General features: G+C 36.8%; 3 protein-coding genes across 4 annotated transcripts; all 3 read right to left on the reverse strand.

Moving 5' to 3' along the window:
• Window positions 1-6,148: 6,148 nt before the first annotated feature.
• On the reverse strand, window positions 6,149-11,630 carry LOC147473448 (uncharacterized). Of its 2 annotated transcripts, none has more exons than XM_086587443.1 (2): window positions 8,147-11,630; window positions 6,149-7,668 (listed from the first exon to the last, which is right to left on the reverse strand). In XM_086587443.1, exons 1-2 carry the CDS (start codon window positions 8,200-8,202, stop codon window positions 6,171-6,173), a joined length of 1,554 nt encoding a protein of 517 aa, XP_086443569.1. In that variant the 5' UTR covers window positions 8,203-11,630; the 3' UTR covers window positions 6,149-6,170. The 2 variants fall into 2 exon arrangements, with proteins under 2 accessions (XP_086443569.1, XP_086443570.1); XM_086587444.1 differs by having other exon boundaries at window positions 8,095-8,237.
• On the reverse strand, window positions 9,516-10,013 carry LOC147473449 (uncharacterized). Its single transcript, XM_086587482.1, has one exon. The coding sequence runs from the start codon at window positions 10,011-10,013 to the stop codon at window positions 9,516-9,518; it is 498 nt and encodes a 165-aa protein (XP_086443608.1).
• Window positions 11,631-14,304: 2,674 nt separating the features above from the next.
• On the reverse strand, window positions 14,305-20,614 carry LOC147473450 (phosphoglycolate phosphatase 1A, chloroplastic-like). Its single transcript, XM_086587481.1, is given in 12 exon segments — window positions 14,305-14,613; window positions 14,699-14,728; window positions 14,731-14,801; window positions 15,240-15,339; window positions 15,746-15,843; window positions 18,149-18,201; window positions 18,378-18,437; window positions 19,524-19,595; window positions 19,737-19,808; window positions 19,902-19,994; window positions 20,072-20,139; window positions 20,235-20,614. Coding segments are annotated over 12 exon segments (1,080 nt in total). The 5' UTR covers window positions 20,494-20,614; the 3' UTR covers window positions 14,305-14,509.
• Window positions 20,615-20,751: the final 137 nt, after the last annotated feature.

Raw genomic sequence — 20,751 nt, forward strand, 5'->3', positions numbered from 1 at the left:
CCCACTTTCCTTTTCTTTATTTCATACTGAGCAGGTATTAAAGTATCTCCCAGAACTTCAAGGCTTTGATCCTTGTCCAATGCTCTTTTTCTTTTATATGAGGAACTAGGAGAAACCTCAAAGGTAACTGTCTTAGAAGCAGATGAACTCCCTTTCTTAGGTTCTGAGTGAACTGTTTCGACCAAATATGATCAAAACACTAAGTGATGACGAAAGAGTGAATAACGTAGAAGAGTAGTGAGGAAAGTGATGGTGATTGAGAGAATGATGAGACTGTACCTTTCGGTTGCCTACGTACCCAAATTATCGATGGGATCAAGTCTCAAGAACGTAGTTCTGAATGGAAAATAGTTTGGTATTTATATAGGTAGAGTAGAGAGTCCTTGTAACTCAAGTAATCTTATAGCTTGAGTAATTGTGATAGACTATAACTTTCAACTGATAATTATCTCTTTGATAAGAAATGAATCGGACATAAATCAATGTACATTAGTGGCAAAAGCCATGTGGCTAAGGTTCACCTTAGACACATGAGTTAATAGGCATGTACATTGATCCATGGTATTGCAAATTGGGCTTTAGCCCTGTCGGTCGCGAATAAAGTGGAGATTCCTACCAATGGGCGTTAAGCCCGCGTGGGTGGGGGTCGAAACACCGCCCCCTCTTTGGCATGCGAACAAAGTTCACATGGCAAAGAAGAGAAGACAAATGAGCGGAATGTATAACGAAGTGTCGTGCGAAACAACGAAAGGAAATGATAAGAAAACTAATTGTCGAAAAAAATCGTGAATTATCGAGAACGAAAAAATGTCAAACTAAATATACGAAACGTAATTAAATAAAAGATGGCCGAAAAATGCACTGAAAAAAAATTGCAAAATAAACTGATTGCCGAAAACTGTACCGAACACATCACGTAACAATACGAAAGTTGATTCTCACGACGCCGTCTTGTGAATAGCGATACTAGGAATAGACCGTTTGAAATTAAACGTAGGGGTAGTATAGTAATAATAGTAATCAAAGGAAGTTAAATACTAATTGGACTCAAAGTGTTCGGATGAGATAAGAATGTGGAGGAGATAAGAATTGAGATTAGGGATGAAGTTGGATTAGCAAAGAATTCGGATTAGATAAGGCTTATAATCGAGTCTCCCACCTTAAATTGGCTTAAATTGGTTTGGATAAGATAATAGAAGACCAACGCAAGAACGGGAAAAAGAGAAAGAATATATGAACAGATGGAATGTGATGATAACTGATAAAAAAACAGTAACCACAAGCACAGAAAGTCCAGGCCTAACACGGGAAAAAAGGTTGCGGGTAGAGAAAAGTTTAATCTTGTGTTTGTTTAGCTAAACAAATCTTAGATCGATAGTCAACCACTTCTCCTGTCTCCCTCGCTTTGGTGTAACTCCCTCCTCATCTCCTTCTTCTTTTCTCAACTATCTCACCAGTAAAAAATTTATCGGAGAGATCACGAAATTTATATTAGTTGTCGCCAATGAAGAGTAACATGCAAATAATTATTACAGTTGGTTCAACACTCACGAAACTCGTGCTGCTTTTATTCCCATATAAAAAAAGTAGCTTATTCTTTTAACTCGCTTGCCAGAATCCTTAATATCTCTATGCCTTTCCTTTATGAGAGAGAATGAGTTGTCTATGTGTGTTAGGAGCAGTTCTTACTTCCTTGGGAATATAAGAGTAAAAACGATGTACATGAGAAAACATGATTGGGAGTGATGATGCTAGAAGGTTATTAAACAAGAGTTTCACAAAACTCTCATTGCCCTCCCGATAAAACCATAACACAACATCAACTCAATACCAACTCGAATCTATTTTCTGCCAATATTGCTTGAGCACAGTTTTGGATTCACCGAGACTAAAATTTATAATTCTATTCCCCTTCTATCAAATTTATAATTTTGCTTTGTGCCGCAGGTAGAAACTATCAAACAGGCGAACATCTTCATCTTCGCTCTTACTGTCTATAATGGACAGTTGAAATCAATCAAGCAAAATTTGGTATGAATCGTAAGTTGGGTTTGTTGTTTGTGGGTTTGAAGATAATTTTCATTGTTTGTATTGTTGTGGCGTCAATTATGTTTCAAAGAAGGTCTAAGAAGATTGGGTTTGGGAAAAAGATCGGCCAGAAACCTCAAAACCAGTACCACCTTCTTCTCCTCCTTCAAAGATTGTACTTGGGTTGGGGTTGTTGAATTGAGTATGAATGGGTGGGGTATTAATATGTTGTTGTACGTGAAACAATCTGTGGAGGACCTGGGCAGGTAAATTGAGATTAGTGGGTATCAATGGTTGTTGAAAAGTAGTGGGGTTTACTTGGTTTTGAGATATTCGACAGTTGGTTGTTGAGGAGGATGAAGCAAATTGTAGATAGGAAGGGTGTACATGGTGTTGGTGGCCGGTGGTAATCTGTGATGGGTATTGATTGTTTGAAGCAATTGGGTGCGAGGTGGCTCGAAAAATTATTTAAGTGTGATCAAACTACTGAAAATCTTGCGGAATATGACATAGCGGTGGTCAATGATCGATGATTTTCGATAGCACGAAACAAGTATGTCGATATTAGTTATTTTAAAATTGTGGTTAAGTCAGAAAGTCTGATGAAAAGATTTGTATTTTTGTCGCAGGTTGAAACGGAGGAATTACGAGCAAAAGATATTGACGAAAAATGTTGAGTAGAAAGATCGCAATGCCTTAGAAAAAAAAATAAAGAAGCTGAAGAAAGGTTTTGCTCATGGTGATCGCGCCGCAATGCCGTAGAAGAAATAAAGAAACTGGAGAAAATTTGCGCCCATAAAAACCGACGAAAAGTGTCTCTTAGAAATATCGGCCCAATGTCTTGGAAAAAAATAAAGAAATTGGAGCAAGTTTTCGCACGGAGAAATGGCAGTATTACGAGCAAAATATATTCACAAAGAATCGACGAAAAAAGTTTATACATTTAAAAAGTGTCAATTAATGCCGTTAGAAGAATTAAAGAAGCTTGAAAAGAAGTTTCGTTGAGAAAGATCACTCAATGTCTTATAAGCGGCGTCAAAAGTTTAACTTCGGAAAGATTAAGCCGGAAAAAATCGGCTCAATGCTTTAGAAAAATAATGAAACCTGTTGGAAAGGTTCAATTAAGCTCGAAAAAATCGGCATGAAGTTTGTTGAAATTGTTTGCTCGAAAAATTTCTCAGAGAAAAAATCGAACAATGCCTTAGAAAAAAAAAAAAATAAGGCGCATATAGTTTAAGCTTTGAAACGGAAAGAGTTATGCGAGTTGTATAAGCAAAAATCGATAAGGAACCATTGGCTTTTCCCAAACCAATGATTATGTGATTGTGTGAATGTAATATCATAGAGCTAAAAATTCTTGTAATGAAAATAAAAATAAAGTATGTGTTTGCAATTAAATATCGTTGTGATGTCAGATAACATACCTGTGGAAAACTGACAATGTTGCTGAGTTATGTAGATGAAACGAAATATAATGAAACGCCCTAGAGAAAAAGCCCCCAATGCGAACTTAACTTGGCAAAATTAGACTAAGCGAGCGTAAAAACGTTCAAACTTAGATTGACAAAGCTAAACGTGGTAACTTCGTCAGATTTTGCAGTAGCGATAGTAACGAACTAAGCGAGCGTAAAAGCGTTCAAACTTAGACAAACGAAGCTAAACATGGCAACTTCGTCATATTTTGTCGTAGCGAAAATAACGAACTAAGCGAGCATAAAAGCGTTCAAACTTAGACTGACGAAATTAAACGTGGTAATTTCGTCAGATTTTGTCGTAACGATAGTAACGAACTAAGCGAGCGTAAAAGCGTTCAAACTTAGACTGACGAAGCTAAACGCGGTAACTTCGTCAGATTTTGTCGTAACGATAGTAACGAACTAAGAGAGCGTAAAAGCATTCAAACTTAGACTGACGAAGCTAAACGCGGTAACTTCGTCAGATTTTGTCATAGCGATAGTAACGACTAAGCGAGCGTAAAAGCGTTCAACTTAGGACGACGAAATTAAACGCGTAATTTAATTTCCGATTTTGTCGTAGTGATAGTAACGAACTAAGCGGCGTAACAAATTTCAACTTAGGATCGACGGCTAAACGCGGTAACCGTCGAATTTTGTCGTAGCGATAGTAACGAACTAAGTGAGCGTAAAAGCGTTCAAACTTAGACTAACAAAGCTAAACGCGGTAACTTCGTCAGATTTTATCGTAACGATAGTAACGACTAAGCCGAAATAAAATGTTCAACTTAGACCCAACGAAATTAAACGTGGTAATTTAAAATCCGATTTTGTCGTAGCGATATAATAACGACTAAGCGGCGTAAAAGCGTTCAACTTAGGACTCCACGAAATTAAACGTGGTAATTTAAACGATTTTGTCGGGAGCGATAATAACGTTACGATGGAAACAAAATTATACATTAGAACTTCGGGTTTTTCGCTCAACTTGTTAATTTTGTCCGCTTATTTAGTAAAATAATTTGTTGCGACGCGTAAAACAAACACCGCCGTCGGTACGCCGGAAATAAACCAACAATGTCAAGGCTCCATTTCGCAAATGACCAAGGTTTATGGATTGGATGACGCTTCGTCACGGGAAGTTGACCCATATCATATATCATGTGTTTGACAAAGCACACACTTCTCGGACAAACGTTTAACATCTTTTGGCATGTATGGCCACCAATACCAAATAACCAATCTTTCCCCTGGCTCTAATACGCATCCGCATGAGAGGAGCCCATATGGTATAGTTTGACTCATCTAATGAAATAGTTTTTGAAAGCGCCAAATTGTCTTGTGGGGTGTAATGGTGATGAATGACTTGTGAGGATGATTGATTTTCTTGTACAATTAGATTTTCGGTAGCCATTGCCGAAATTTGTTGTAGAAAAAAAAACTGGTCTGAGATTTAGGTTTGGAAAAAGTTTGATATTTGGGTTTGAGATTCAAGGATTCAAGGATGGTTTGATTTCAATAGTCGTAGTACGCAGCGGATTCAAGATTCAATAAAAAAGTTCAAAGGATCGAATATGCTTCGATACCATGTAGAATAAAAGACTTCAATTATATTCAGTGTATTTGATTCATCCCATATCATGGGTTTATATACAAGTTAGTTTCTTGTCTACCAAGACACACTATTCTAAATACATAATATTATAAATATATTGTTTTCTATCTAAATATATCCTAAATATATTGTTTCCTATTTAAAATATATATACAGCTTTCTACATATACTCTAGTGCCACAATTGGGAGTTCAGTTAGAAAGAGAGACCCTGTCAACAAATAGTTGCTCCATTCGATGATATAACTCTTTGAATGTTCCATGCCTTCCATCTTCAATAAAATCTTTTATGAATGTGACGTTCATCTGAATCGAAAAAAAAAAAGGACAATTCAATAACTATCCGATCTCTTTAATAACCTATAATGGATGATTTGGGACAAATTGCGAATGAGAATCTGCGATTCTGCGGTATTCAGGGAAATATTCTTAACTTGGGGATACTTCATTTCCACAGGGTTGATTACTGTCTTTTGAAACCAATGATTACTGATGCCCTAGTCATCTACAAATCCTTTGCTAGCCTTCTGTTGTACATATGGATGTACATATGGATATTGATAAAACGCATGGAGTGACATAATTGTAAGCACTAATGTTATAAGTAATATAAAAATATAGTTTACAATCTTAAATATATAGTTTTATTTAACTTATTATTGAATGACATAATTATTTATATAAATATTTAAAAAACGACTCGTTCGTGTGGCATTTTTGTACTTTTAGTACACATTTTTTAATAGAAATAATAAAAAAATAGTGTAAATACTAAATATCTTAAGAACCGAAATGAAGAGTGGAACCGGAAATACCCGCTAGGAACCGATGGTTATAGGTATGGTTCCACAATTTTAAAAACCGCAAAGAACCGAAACCAAAATTGAAACAAAATTAAATGGTTCTTGGTTCTTACAACACTAAGAACCGGACCATTGACACCCCTATTCAGTCTGACTGAAGGAAAATTTTGACATTAGCATTTTTTGTGTCGTGAAAGTCGTGAAACACATCTTTGGCACCAAAGAATGAGATAAGATGATAAAGACGCATTTTATGAATGTTTCTTGTTTATTAATGAACTTCAATAATTGCATCACCATTAGCTACATGAACATGTGTACTGACATCTGCAGTGCCAACGGCAGCATTGTTGCCATCCATTCCATCCGCTGATCTCTTGTTCGCGGCATTATTTCCAACTGATAACCACTGGACTTGTAACTGTAACTGCTCAAATTTGTACATGAACTGTAAAGCGATTCTCATTCTCTTTTCTAGTTTCCTGGCAGGGCTCTGGAGAACAAACTCTAGTGCCACATTTGGGAGTTCAGTCAGAAAGAGAGACACCTTGTCCACAAATAGTTGCTCCATTCGTTCATATAACTCTTTGAATGTTCCATGCCTTCCATCTTCAATGAAATCTTTTATGATTAGACGTTCATCTGAATCGAAAAAGAGAGGACGATTCAGTAACTGTCCGAGCTCTTTAATAACCTGTATTGGATGATTTGGAACGAATTGCGTATGAGAATCTGCGCCATTCAAGGAAATGTTCTTCTTAACTTGGGGATATTTCATTTGCAAAGGGTTGATTACTGTCTTTTGAAACCAATGATTACTGATGTCCCTAGTCATCCACAAATCCTTTGCTAGCCTTCTTCTGTGCCTATTACTAAAACCCAAAGAATCTAATCTCTTGTCAGCAAAATAAATCATACTAAAAGCTTCATCTAAAGCGTCAACTAAGGGTCTGCTAAATTCAGATGGTAACAAAATATCTGACAGCCTTACAAGGATTACAAGTAAGAGACAATTGTTGGTTCCTTCAATAGTACGTGATTTTTGAGATGGATGACTTCTGGATAGGAGATGGATGAGGCAGCGTGGTTCATCCTCCCGGCATTTTTTCCTCCAACTAGTCAAGTCTGCAGTAGCATTCTCACCAAGATAATCAGTGGCATTTCTTTTGGACCCGGAGATTAGTTTCCTCATTGCCCAAGCTAAAAATATAACCACTTTATCCATCCGGTTGAGACCTATTTCTGTTGCAAACAATACATGAATGACAATATCTTCTAAGACTTGGCATGTTTTCATGATACCAGAGAAAATTTTCCAATTTAATAGCAATTTGGAAAACACCTTGAAGGCCTGAAATTGGTCGCAACTCCATTCAATCCATGATGCGTCTTCTTCAGGTTTGAACGGGTTCGATTGGCTTGTGACAAAAAACAACCTAAAAGTGATGGCCAATGTACCCAACACTAAGGTGATAATTTGTGATACCACGACAATCCAAACTGACCATTTATAATCTGAAACTTCATCGCAAAACCTCAAGTGCTTAAGAAAAAATGTCCGAAAAGCAACTTCTAGTAAAAGCAGCGGAGATATTGTGCACAGCAGGCCTACAGCAGGATAGTGCGCAATTGAGCAGACTCTCAATTGATGATTATATATGGAAATAGACTTAAAATGCAGCTCAAGTCCTTCTCTATACCCTAGTTCTACGCCGTATGCGTATTTTCCTTGTTCTCTCCAAATCTCTCTGAATGCGTCGGCCATAAATCTAGAGTAGAAAGTAAAATACCACATTATGATGAGAATTAACATCATTAATAGCAAAATGATGATATGTTCTACAAAAAAAAGGGAAAAGATCACGCCTGTAGCCATTTGTATGCAAGTATTAACAATAACAGTAACTACAAGGATGGTCAAGGAGGCCATATTAACAAACAACTCAGAACCTTCCATATTGGCCACGCAAGGCAGGAAAAATCCCATTGAAATGCATATTAATGTAGTGCCACAAAGTTTAGATAGTTGATCCTGTGGACTCGGCATTGGAGTAGTGAGATCAAATGGGACTTTTTGTTGCAATTGCAAGAAGAGAGAGTGTCAATGAATTGAGTGAGAAATATTTACAAGGTAACCATGGTTTTTTTTGACGATATCCAAGATATACATCAGAAATGATTAAGAGTAAACATACCAAAGTGGCTGTGGTGATATATAGACCAATAAGTGGCAGTGGAGCAGCATACCTGTTATCTAATATCCCCCCTAGACACTGTAGTTTCTCCATTAGCGTTATTTGCATTCAGCGAAGCCTCATTTTCGTAGGTTTTTTTTCTTTGGCTTGTAGCCTTTCCTCTTGTTTGACTTAGGGTCCTTGACATCGCGTTGTAGACTTGTAGGCAAGTAGCCAAGTAGGTAACGACTTCTTTTAGTCAAACAGCTAATAATTGACTAAACATGCTTTTCAAGTAGTAAAGTACTACAATCCATGAAAGAAGCTTAAAAGAAAGGCACGACTTGTTCAATTTTATTTGGCGTGTTTCATTTTTTTATTTTTTTATTTTTGAGGGGGAGGGGCGGGGAGGACCTATGTTTTTTCCCTCTTTTGGAGCATTTCGAACTGCCATTTCCATTGCAAAACTCTGTTGCTATCCTTCGTCCCCCTTGCAACCGCAACAATCATTGATGAGCTTATATCTCTCAAGAAAGAAGCATCAAAGTTGAATTACAGCCAACCATATATCCAAGTTCCATCACTAATAACAACACTACCTAGAAGCTAAATAATGAATGCTCGTGAAGTTTTTTTTTGGCTTGGTTAGTTGGAAATCTATTAAAACGCATAAAAGGAAAAAGTACAAAAAGATTAGAGGGAGCAACAACCTGCTCCCTTCTAAGGTTCAAGCTAAAAAACACACTAGCTATTCCCATTTATAAGAACGAGGTAGAGACAATCACAAAAACCTAAAGAACCTCTGGAAAGGCACTTCGTATCTTTGTAATCAAGAAGGTTTGCCATCAGTAATGATTACTGCATTGTCTGGACTCTGGAAGAGCAGCTACTATTTTGGATAGCAAATCTGCAGTGTCATTACCTTCTCGCCAAATAGTTGTAATCTTCCATCCTTGCAGCTTGTTCAAACAGTCATTTCATCTTGCTTCTAAACTGCCAAGAGAGTTGGTTAGTACTAAAAGCAGTAGCTGCAGCTTCAAAATCAGTCTACACCCACAAGTTCAGCCACTCCTCCACCGCTCTCTCTATACCTTCAAGTATGGCCCAACATTCAGCTTTGAAGTTAGTTTCCACACCTATGTTTTTGGCCATAGTCAATTTAAATTCTCCCATATGTCCTCGATATGCCACTCCAATGCCAAATGGATCTGGGCTGCCACGAGCAGCTCCATCTGTATTGAGTTTGATGATATTTGGGGCCGGAGGGATCCAACAAAATTGCTTAACTTTAGGTGCACTCTTAGGTCTATGATTAACATTTCAATAACTCAGAATGCCACTCTCATGAGGTGAGTTGAAGCTTATCCCGTTTGACAGATTACCAGTTATCCTTACGTGTTCTGACATAAAGTTTGCATTCCCACAAATTTGGCTTCTTGTTATCAAAGTGAGCTCGCTCCATTTCTCTGTTTCCAAATACCGACCATTCCAGCTACAATGCAAAAGCTCCAAAGGTGCTTGACTCTAGGGCTCCAACAATTATTCATCTTCAAAGCATCAGAGAAGCCTAGGATAGGTAAACTGGAATTAAAAATATGTCGAATCCATTTCCAGATTTGTTGTGCAAATGAGCATTCCCATATAAGATGCTTCTGAGTCTCACCACTTTTATTACACATTCTACAACAAGAGACGAGAGGAATCCCATCCTTCTGTACTATGTCATCAGTCGCAACACCCTTCTTGACAATCTTCCAAGCAAGTGTCGCAGGTCTTGGGTGTATATGGCAATTCCAGATGAATTTGATCCAACTCACAATAGGTTTCTTCACTCTAATCTCCTCATAGGCAAATTTGGACGAGAATTCACCTTTTAAATCTGGAGCCCATATCATGTATTCCTCAAACTGAGAGCTGCATTTGTGAACAACTGAATTCATGTTAATGTTCAGACTGTCAAGAATTTGTTGGATAATGTCTGGGATCTGCTAAGTATCATTTACTAGGAGATGACAAACCTTGGCTCTGCATCCCTTCAAATCTTGAGTACTTGTATTGACCATTTTCTTCAAAGATTTAATCCCCAACCAGTTACATCTCCATATATCCACTTTCTCACCAGAACCAACAATCCATTGAGATCTAGTAACCACTTCTTCAATACCTTTACTGATGCCCGACCATATAGAACTAGGTTTATAGTAATCTATGATCTCCCCATCTGCATTGAAGTATTTAGCTCTCATGAATCTCCCAAAGTCATTGCTGACATCAGTGAGAATACCCCAACCCAACTTCATCAACATTGCAAGGTTCATGTGTTTAAATCTTTTAATGCCTATACCACCTTCATCTACAGGTTTGCAAACACTTTCCCATCACACCTTTTCTATGAGTAGTATCTCCAGACCACAAAAATTTCATCATCATCTTCTCCGTTTCCTTTATCAAAGAAAAAGGCATAAGTAAAACCACTCCTTTAAAATTTCCAGGCATGCCACATGATTATGTTCATCACAGAGAGGTTCAATCAGACTGAAGGTAAATTTGACATTAGCATTTTGTGTATAGCAACACATCTTTGCCACCAAAGAACAGACCATAGAATGAGATAAGACGATAAAGACGCATTTAATGAATGTTTTTTGTTTATTCATGAGCTTCAATAATTTCATCACCAATAGCTACATGAACATGTGTACTGACATCTGCAGTGCCAACGGCAGCATTGTTGCCATCCATTCCATCCGCTGATCTCTTGTTCGCGGCATTATTTCCAACTGATAACCACTGGACTTGTAACTGTAACTGCTCAAATTTGTACATGAACTGTAAAGCGATTCTCATTCTCTTTTCTAGTTTCCTGGCAGGGCTCTGGAGAACATACTCTGGTGCCACAATTGGGAGTTCAGTTAGAAAGAGATACACCTTGTCAACAAATAGTTGCTCCATTCGATGATACAGTTCTTTGAATGTTCCATGCCTTCCATCTTCAATAAAATCTTTTATGATTAGACGTTCATCTGAATCGAAAAAAAGAGGACAATTCAATAACTGTCCGATCTCTTTAATAACCTGTAGTGGATGATTTGGGACAAATTGCGAATGAGAATCCGCGGCATTCAGGGAAATATTCTTAACTTGGGGATACTTCATTTGCACAGGGTTGATTACTGTCTTTTGAAACCAATGATTACTGATGTCCCTAGTCATCCACAAATCCTTTGCTAGCCTTCTTTTGTACATATTGATATTGATAAAACGCAAAGAATGCAATCTCTTGTCGACGAAGTAAATTATACTGAAAGCTTCATCTAAAGCGTCGAGTAAGGGTCTGCTAAATTCAGATGGTAACAAAATATCTGACAGTCTTACAAGAATTACAAGTAAGAGACAATTGTTAATTCCCTCGTCTCTATGTGATTCTTGAGATGGACGAAATTCTGGATAGGACATGGATGAGGCGGCGTGGTTCATTCTTCTGGCATCTTTTCCTCCAATTAGTGAAGTCTGCAGTAGCATTCTCACCAATATAATCAGTGGCATTTCTTTTTGGCAATTAGTTTCCTCATTGCCCAAGTTAACAATATAACCACTTTATTCATCCAGTTGAGAGCTATTTCTGTTGCGAACAATACATGAATAACAATATCTTCTAAGACTTCGGCATTTTTCATGATACCAGAGTACATTTTCCAATTTAATTGCAACTTTGTAAACACCTCGAAAGCATGAAATTGATCGCAACTCCATTGGAACCATGATACATCTTCTTTAGGTTTGAAGGGGTTCAATTGGTTTATGACAGAAAACCACCTAAAGGTGATGCCCAACATACCCAACACTATGGTGATAATTTGTGACACCACGACAACCCAAACAGACCATTTATAATCCGAAACTCCATCACAAAACCTCAAGTGCTTGAGAAAAAATGTCCGAAAAGCAACTTCTAGTAAAAGCAGTGGAGAAATTGTGCAAAGCAGGCCTATAGTAGGATAGTGTGCAATCAAGCACACTCTCAATTGAAAGTTATATTTGGAAATAGACTTAAAATGCAGCTCAAGTCCTTCTCTATTCCCCAGTTCTAGGCCATACTTTCCTTCTGCTTTCCAAATCTCTTTGAATGCGTCGACAATAAAACCAGAGTAGAAAGCAAAATACCACATTATTATGAGAATTAACATCATTAATAGCAAAATGATGATATGTTCTACGAAAAAAACGGAAAAGATAACGCCCGTAGCCATTTGTATGCAAGTATTAACAACAACAGTGACTACAAGGATGGTCAAGGAGGCCATATTAACAAACAACTCAGAACCTTCCATATTGGCGACACAAGGCAGGAAAAATCCCATGGAAATGCATATTAAAGTAGTGCCACAAAGTTTGGATAGTTGATCCTGTGGACTAGGCATTGGAGAAGTGAGATCAAATGGGAGTTTTGTTGCAATTGCAAGAAGAGAAAGTGTCAATGAATTGAGTGAGAAATATTTACAAGGTAACCATGGTTGTTTTCGACGATATCCAAGATATACATCAGAAATGATGAAGAGTAAACATACCAAAGTGGCTGTGGTGATATATAGACCAATAAGTGGCAGTGGAGCAGCATACTTGCTATCTAATATCCCCCCTAGACACTGTTGTTTCTCCATTACCGTTATTTGCATTCAGCGAAGCCTCATTTTTGAAGTAAAGTTCCGAGTCGTTTTGGTGGTGTGTTTCGTGTGTTGAGAATTGTCCTTTGGCATCCTGAAATTTTTGTACTCAAGGAGAATGGGAGAGATCAGAAAAAAATGTCACTTGGTAGTTGGTAGCTGGTCATGTTTTGTGGCTTGGCTGGAGTGAAGCCAGATTCAACAATGTTTCACTTTATAAGCTTGCCAGGTCAGCAAATTTTTGACGATGGGATCTTGTAATCCAACGATTGGTAAACAGAGTAACAAAGTGTGTAGATGCAAGCAGTGGCGGAGCCACGAACGTAAGTGAGGGTGAGCCACCCACAAACCAAACATATAAAAAATAAAAAATAAAAAAACACTAAAACAAAAATACACTAACCTTATTTTAACTAAAAATTCAAACCCGATCACAAAACAAGTCTATTTCGAACATAAAAAAAAAAAAAGGACGTCTAGAGTAAAATCGGGTTGCATCGATAAACCATAAAAAATTGAATAGTTTTACTTACGAAATAAACGATTAAACTCAGAACGCAAGTAAAACTAAACTTATTACCAATGCTAGTTTGCTTATTAAATATTGTTATACTCTCAAATCTATCGAAATAGAGTGGAGTAAAAGATTCGTTCCACTCCTAGTTCTTTAACATTCAAGTTTTCTCTAATTGACGAGTCTATCCAAAGTCTAAAGAGAGTATTGGTGAAAATTATACTACGATGTGAATTCAAATAACAAGATACAAATAACGGAATGACAGAATACTAAGAGTTGAATCTAGATAACGAATTAGGGGAATTTGATTTCACCTTAAATCCAACTTAATAAACTAGCATAGATTTGTTGTAACCAATCCTTACGTTCTTACGGTAAGAATTGGTCGTTCTAATCCTTAATTATACATGCCATTTCTACCAATTCATGACTAGCATGTGAAGTCGTCCACCCATTCTCATGGCGAATCAATGACCTTCTAGAGTGGAATAGATTCTTACAACGATTCTATACTACACAATCAAGTTTTCATCAAGACTTCATCAAACCCCTCTAATAGAGGTTTAGCCTTGATTCATCAAACTATCATTTCTCATTGAATTAACACTAGACATCATATAAAGATTCTAACTTTACTAATTTAACTACTCAAGAATTCAATTCGAATTTAAACAGCTAAAAGTGAATAACAAACAAGAATTGAAATTAGATCTAAACAATTCTAATTGACAAAATTGAAATGATCAAGAACTACTATTTTATTTATCTAATGAATGGAGAACAAAGATTCAAATAATTAATCTAAAACAAGGAATGAAACTAATTAAGTCTAGCTAACAATGCCAAGTGCTGCGCTCGTACATCTCCATCTGAATCCAGGTTTGCAAGCTGGCGAGGAGCTCTACTTACTACTTGGACATCTAGGAATATATACAGGCTTACAACAAAACTCAAGCTTTTAACAATCTTTAAGAGCTGACAAACTGACCCTAACATATAAGGAATCCAAATAAGTTTTAGTTGTAAATATGATAGTTTTCAGTTCAGATATGCACCTGCAACATATTCTTAATCAATTAATTCTGAATAAATTCCCAGGTAATCATCCATTTCATCCTTATTGGGGTTAAAAGGTACCCCATTTTATAAAGTTCATACAAAAATGGTTTACACAACACATTCATAAACAATAGGATGACGACCCTAATATACACGTACCAAGTACCAACCCTCGTTATAAAAGATTCAGAAAATCTCAGACGGTTGCCGCTTTGAGGGAAAGATCTGAAATCTTGTTGGCATAAAAATCAGGTTGTATTGAGTTGTTTGGACTTTGAAGCATGGAAAGGCTCGTCACACCTATTCAGAAATGAGACCTATAAGTGATGTATCTCATGGGCCAGATGATAGATAGAAGTACAAATATAACATTGATATAGTTTACCTGATAGCACAAGAAGGGTTTTGCATCCCCATTCTGTCCAAATAAAATATCAGTGTCCAATCTATCTCCAACCATGCATATTTGTGACTTGAGAATACCAAACCTGGGTGGGTAAACACGAGAAGTTGATGTCAGAAAACATGTGATCACTTCCTACTAAGTTCCACTCATTTTTGAAGTAAGACACAAGGACACCCCTTATGTTGAATTTTTTAAACAAATAGTTGCTCCAACACCAGGATGCATTTGTGAACAGACACATTTAGACTTAACAGCCCACTACACTTTGTGTTTTCACACTGGTCTGCTCCCGCACATTGCATAGGAGCAGAAACACAAACAAAATAGGGACTGTTGTGTAAACTGACAACTATTACAGCAAACTCCAAGGATTTTTTTCTTAACTCACATGCATATTTAGAACTACCAAATTTCTTGTTTATTAGCCATAAAGTGTAGCGAGTAAATTTAATTAAGTGAAGTTCTCACATGAGATATTTACACAGCCAAAAAGTAGAATCAAGAAAATAAGTGTTCATACTTGGTGGCTAAGTAGTCCATCATAAAAGTTGACGGTTTCCCTACAACAAGCGGCTCACGCTGAGTGGAACCACTAATAGCACCAACCATGGACCCACCACCTAAAATTGAAGGACGTTAGTCTGAGTATCATATATTCAAAATTATCAGGCAAGAAAATGATTAGTTGAATTTACTGTTGACAAAGGAAAACACATTTGCAGAAGAAAAAAGTGATTAGTAATAGTATCAATGTCACTCTTTTCTCATAAATTTGCCAATACTCTCCAGTCAAATATGAAGAGGGCAAAATTTAAATTCAAAATATGACGAATTTCAAACTCATAAGAAAATTGTAACAATCAAAGAGTGATGAAACAGTGACTATTTGAAATATTATGAAAAAAGAGTGACCAAACACAAAGTCCGTACGAATGAAAGTGATGCAAGTCAAAATGACTCAAAGATAATAATATAAAGAAGTCTTTGCCCACAGAAACATATTGAGATTTGAGAGCAGAAGTAAACCTGCCCATTCTTGAGCATCTGTCAAATGAGTGACAGCATCACGATTTGTAGCAATGAAAAGACAACCTGGGTTTTCACGTATACAGAGGGTTCCATACCTAACATTGAGACCAAAAACATATTTTTTTCATGTAAGTTAGAAATAAAATGATATCCATATACGATAAAATTCAATTGTAACTTTCAAAGTGGTACCAATTTAAGTGCTAATTAATTGCTGGGTGGTATGCAAATGAGGAATTGGGGGTGGTTTTCTTAACACAAGAAACCTCCAAATCGACAAAAACAAGAATAAACGAACTCGCCCAAGCAAATAAACAAAACTTCTTTACAAGCCTCCTTTCCCATGATATTAACACTTTCTCTCCCCCACCCCACCCCCCGCCCCCTCCTCAAAAAACAATTTGACAAACCTAAATATGCAATCTCCTTCCCACTCCTTGCCGGTTCCCACCACATTCAGTACTTGGCATATATCCTCTTCATATTGTTTCTCCCTTCGTCAGCCTTTTGACTTCCTCGCTTTTTCATTCCTGATATTCTCATTCTTCGCCTCTTCCAGCAAAGCTTTGAACTGCTCGATCATATAAAAATTTGTAAAAAAATGGGTGCAATCGAGGATTTCCCAGGAGGTCAACTATTCTAGTACTACTCTCACTCAACCACTCTTACCTTAGGACAGGCTCTGAATAAGTGCAAGGTGGGCGACTGCATAAGACCCCAAATTCACATGGACATTATCGGATAACAGAGTGAAACGTGTAAAACAATCGTGAAAACAGATTGGAGATCGTAGTTACTTTTTTTGTTTGCCAAGTAATCTGGTTCCTATTTCTTATTTTCTCTGTGAAATTTATTCCTATGTTCACCCACTAACTATGGAGCTTAGTTTTCCATAAAATTCTACGATTAACAAGCCAATAAATAAATGACATGTTTTGAGAAGAAATAGGAAAACACTGAATTTAGATAATATTCATACTGTAACTCAACAAATTGCTGTAATCCATTCTTTTGTGCAAGCTAGCACCGTGTCGATTAGATAACGTATCAGAGAAGGTCCTTATAAAAAATAAAATAAATAAATAAATAATGATTTAGAGAAGCAAACCCCCTTCATCTCCATGTAATACTTTTGGTAGTTCTTTTCAAGATGGGCCAATTTTATATTTTTCATTCAGAGCCCTATAAATCTCAAGGGCAACCCTACTTAAATCTTGAAATCTGATGGGATCCGGTCCATTAGTACTGGTATTACTAGGTCCTCTGTAATTTTTTTACTGTTAAGTTTTTTTTTTTTACTGTGAAGCTTGATTACAGTTATTTTCTTGGCTTAGGAGAGCTTTGGAAGGTATTACTATAAACTCTTGTTTTGGTTTCATATTGGTTCATATATTATTATGGCTATCTCTAACTATGTTTAGTTTTATTTTGATGTTTTTAGCATATGTTATTGCTATTTTTGGGTTTATATTTAATTCTGAAATTAGGTATATTAGTTTCTAAATTTGAATTAGAATGCTAGCATCTAAATTCATAGTTCTTTTAGTTATATATTGAGTTGTAAACCTTTGGCCATAGTTAGAGTTGATAAATAATATGGTTTGAGTGTTGGAGAAAGGTTTTCTCTATGTGAATTCTTGTGTGAGAGTCCGTGTACTCCACGAGGAACGACATTGAATTGACATAGACTTTGGAATTCGGTTTCAAAGTCATATGTGACCATCAATTCACATCCAAATGAGGAATTGGTCCATGTTATTGAGGTCGGATACTAGTACCTAACCACACTTAGCAAAAAAAATTCATTTTGGATGAAATAAACCTAAGTAACGTGGACACTTCATATTCTGGAAAAACAAAAAACAACAACAACAACAACAACAACTAAGTTGGACACACAAACACCATGAGCTACGATTTCAAACTAGGGTTTCTTCTATACCCTAAAAGACTAAGAAAATAGTCTATTAACATAGTTAGAACTTCATGATGTGTCACTTTGATAGTTATTTATTTGTATGGAGGCGTTTTGTAAGGTAGTGTGCACAAGATTTAGTTGTGTAACTATGGAAAAGTAATAGTTTTCTTTTTGAATTAGTTGTCTCCCTGTGCCCTATATAGGTTGCTGTGTCGACACGCGTATTTGAGTAAATGTGACCTAGAAATAAACCAACAACATGTGTAACTTGAGGACAGATTCGATCAACTTCTTCTTCTATATTTGCATTGTCAAGTGTACTAGAAGGATCCCTAAAAGCATTGACAAATAGGCTTTGCCTTTAAGCTATCTGACAGCTAGTAAACTGAAAAAACTGATTAACTAAGGATCTATTAGAGATCTACAAGAAATGAAATTTGATTGCAAAACTGTATCAGATGATTTCAGAAAAAAGAACTTACTGTACTTTGTAGTAGTTGAAATAACGATCAAATCCAACAACAACAGCACCCACCTAAACAAAAATACATAACTTTCATGAATTTAAGTGCACTCAAAAACAAAAGAAGACAAAACATAAAAATAATAAAACCATGTCTGTGTTTTCAGGCCAAAAATAAAAATAAACAAACAAAATACAAAAATAGAGGAGGAGAATCAATTAAGGAGCAAGAATCAATAGAATCATACACTTTCATCATGCTCCATTAAATAACCAGGTTTCAGCTCTATTTTCTTCCCTCCATCCTCCTGGTAAAAGGGATGAAACGAGAAAATAATCATATATATCACACCAGCTTCATAATTTATACAATTCTCCCAGGTTTAACAAGTAAAGAACAACCATCCTTCTCAAAAAAATATTGTACGTCTATGCACATTTAGACATTTTGGATCTGTAAAAATTGTGTGACCAAGCATACTTAGGTGCCAAACTGAGGACTGCTGCAACCAATAATAAGAACACATGGCATGTGCTCTAGTCAACGTTTCAATTGTCGGTATTGGTCTTGATTATTAAGTGAGAACCTACTAAAGCAGACGAATCTAGAGAGACTTAGCCAAGCTCCGAACGTTGACATTCTGGCTGGGGTTGACTTGCTGCATAGACATAGGTCAGCTACATCCCTTCGTACTAAAACAGTTTAAATGATTTCTAAACGCTGAATTACTGTTACAATCTACTGAACAAGAAGCAAGATGATATCTCAAAGTTCAACAACTTGTCTCCGACTCTCGAGAATATCTAGAACAGTGTTACACGGATGTAGCAAGTCCTATTTCAAAGATTGTGTTATGCATAGTGGTGTTACCGTGTTGAGCACGCATTACCTGATCTCTTTTTCGTGTGTGTGTGTGTTATTTTTTTTTTGGTTTGTTGGGGGTTGGGGGGTGGGGTTTGTCTTCTCTTGGAACCTCTGTATCTGGAAAACTCACAAAATCAATTCCTCATAAGTTGTAACAGATACAAGTATCTCGATTTCCTTCCTTTTGTTTCAGATATTCCAACCTGCCTGGAGAGGCCTTGATAGGCCGTATCTAGGAACCTCTCTATCTGGAACATTCTAAAGTCTTGTACATTGTACTAGATATAAGTATCTCAATGTCCTTCCTTTGTTTCAGATATTCCAACCTGCCCGGTTAACTGTGATTACATTGTCAGGATAATTACCAAGAAAAATTTGTCATGGCAGCAATTATGTTTTATCAAAAACTAGAATGATGAATATGAGAACAGAAGACTAAATCACGATGCCACTTTCTGATCTAAAATACAGGCTATTGTTAATATATTCGAAAAACATTTCTACTTTTATTAGCAAAATAGATATATACCGGACCACCAAGATACTGAAATCCTGCAAGTTCAAGCTCTTTCAATATGCCATCCTCACCAATTACGTAGACCTATATGTCCACCAAAGAAAAGGAAAAAAAAAATATATTATAGAACAAATTCAGCGACAGTGGCTGGGCGTGGCTTTGATTTATAGGTTTCAGAGGATCTGATCTGTTCAAGGTCTTAGGTTCTTGGTTACAGAAGCATACCTTTTTATCCTTGGGGAAATTAATGGACTGGAGATAAGCAGCAGCTGCGAAAGATGAAGCGAAAATTTCTTCCTGAAACACTCGAAAGCAATAATTAAAATTGCAAGAATATGCAACAGAGTTTATAGAGTGAGTAAAAAATGAAGCAAGCTCGAGTGAACTGACCTCAGTGACGCTAAGGCCAAGCTGTTCAAACTTTTTTCCGTATTGTTTCCTAGATTTGGTGGAGTTGTTTGTAACAAATACTAATCTCTTGCCCTGAAGAAAGAAAAGGAGGAAAAAAATTAATTCTTCCGGAGTATTATTTGGGGGAGAGAGAGAGAATTCCATCGTGCCTTGGAACGAAGCATATCAAGAGTTTGGGGCACTCCATCGATCAGACTATCGCCTTTCCATATAACCCCTGCATGCCAAACATGATCATCATCATCATCACCGGACTAAATTCCAAATTACCTTAGATAAAATTAGTAACTATAAAGAATATAGAAAAACGACCATCGCAATCAAATATGAATGTCTCCACGGAATCGATAAGCTCGTCGGCATTCTGGAGAGGCTGAGCCGCTGAGGAGGCTCTAATGGCACCAAAACGGTTGCTCCTGGCACTCTCCATTGTTGTCCTAGTTGTAGACTTATTCCATTTGGTGGAGAGAAATGGTATCTTCTTAGCTGCGAAAAGAGGATAAAGATACGAGGGAGAAGAAACACAAGAGAAGCTTTTACAACTACTACTCAAGCTGCTTCTCATCAGCATCTCCCTCTCGCTTCTAATCTACTTGTCCCTCTACTTTTCCAGCCCAAGGAAAATATACGCTGAGCCTAAAACCTGACGTGGTGGTTTGGGTGGTTATTTCCCTCTTCTTTTTTTTATTTCTTATCCAATAGCCGCGCCAAAATACACCTTTTTATTTGTTCTCATAATAAAAAAAAAAAAAAATTAAATACACCTTTTTGTGGTCTCGTTTATTTTGGGTGATCTTGAATAAAAACACTCCAATACCTCATTACTCAC

Source organism: Coptis chinensis, unplaced genomic scaffold (genome assembly GCF_015680905.1).
Source record: "Coptis chinensis isolate HL-2020 unplaced genomic scaffold, ASM1568090v1 utg2560_pilon_pilon, whole genome shotgun sequence".
Classification (NCBI taxonomy): Eukaryota; Viridiplantae; Streptophyta; class Magnoliopsida; order Ranunculales; family Ranunculaceae; genus Coptis; species Coptis chinensis.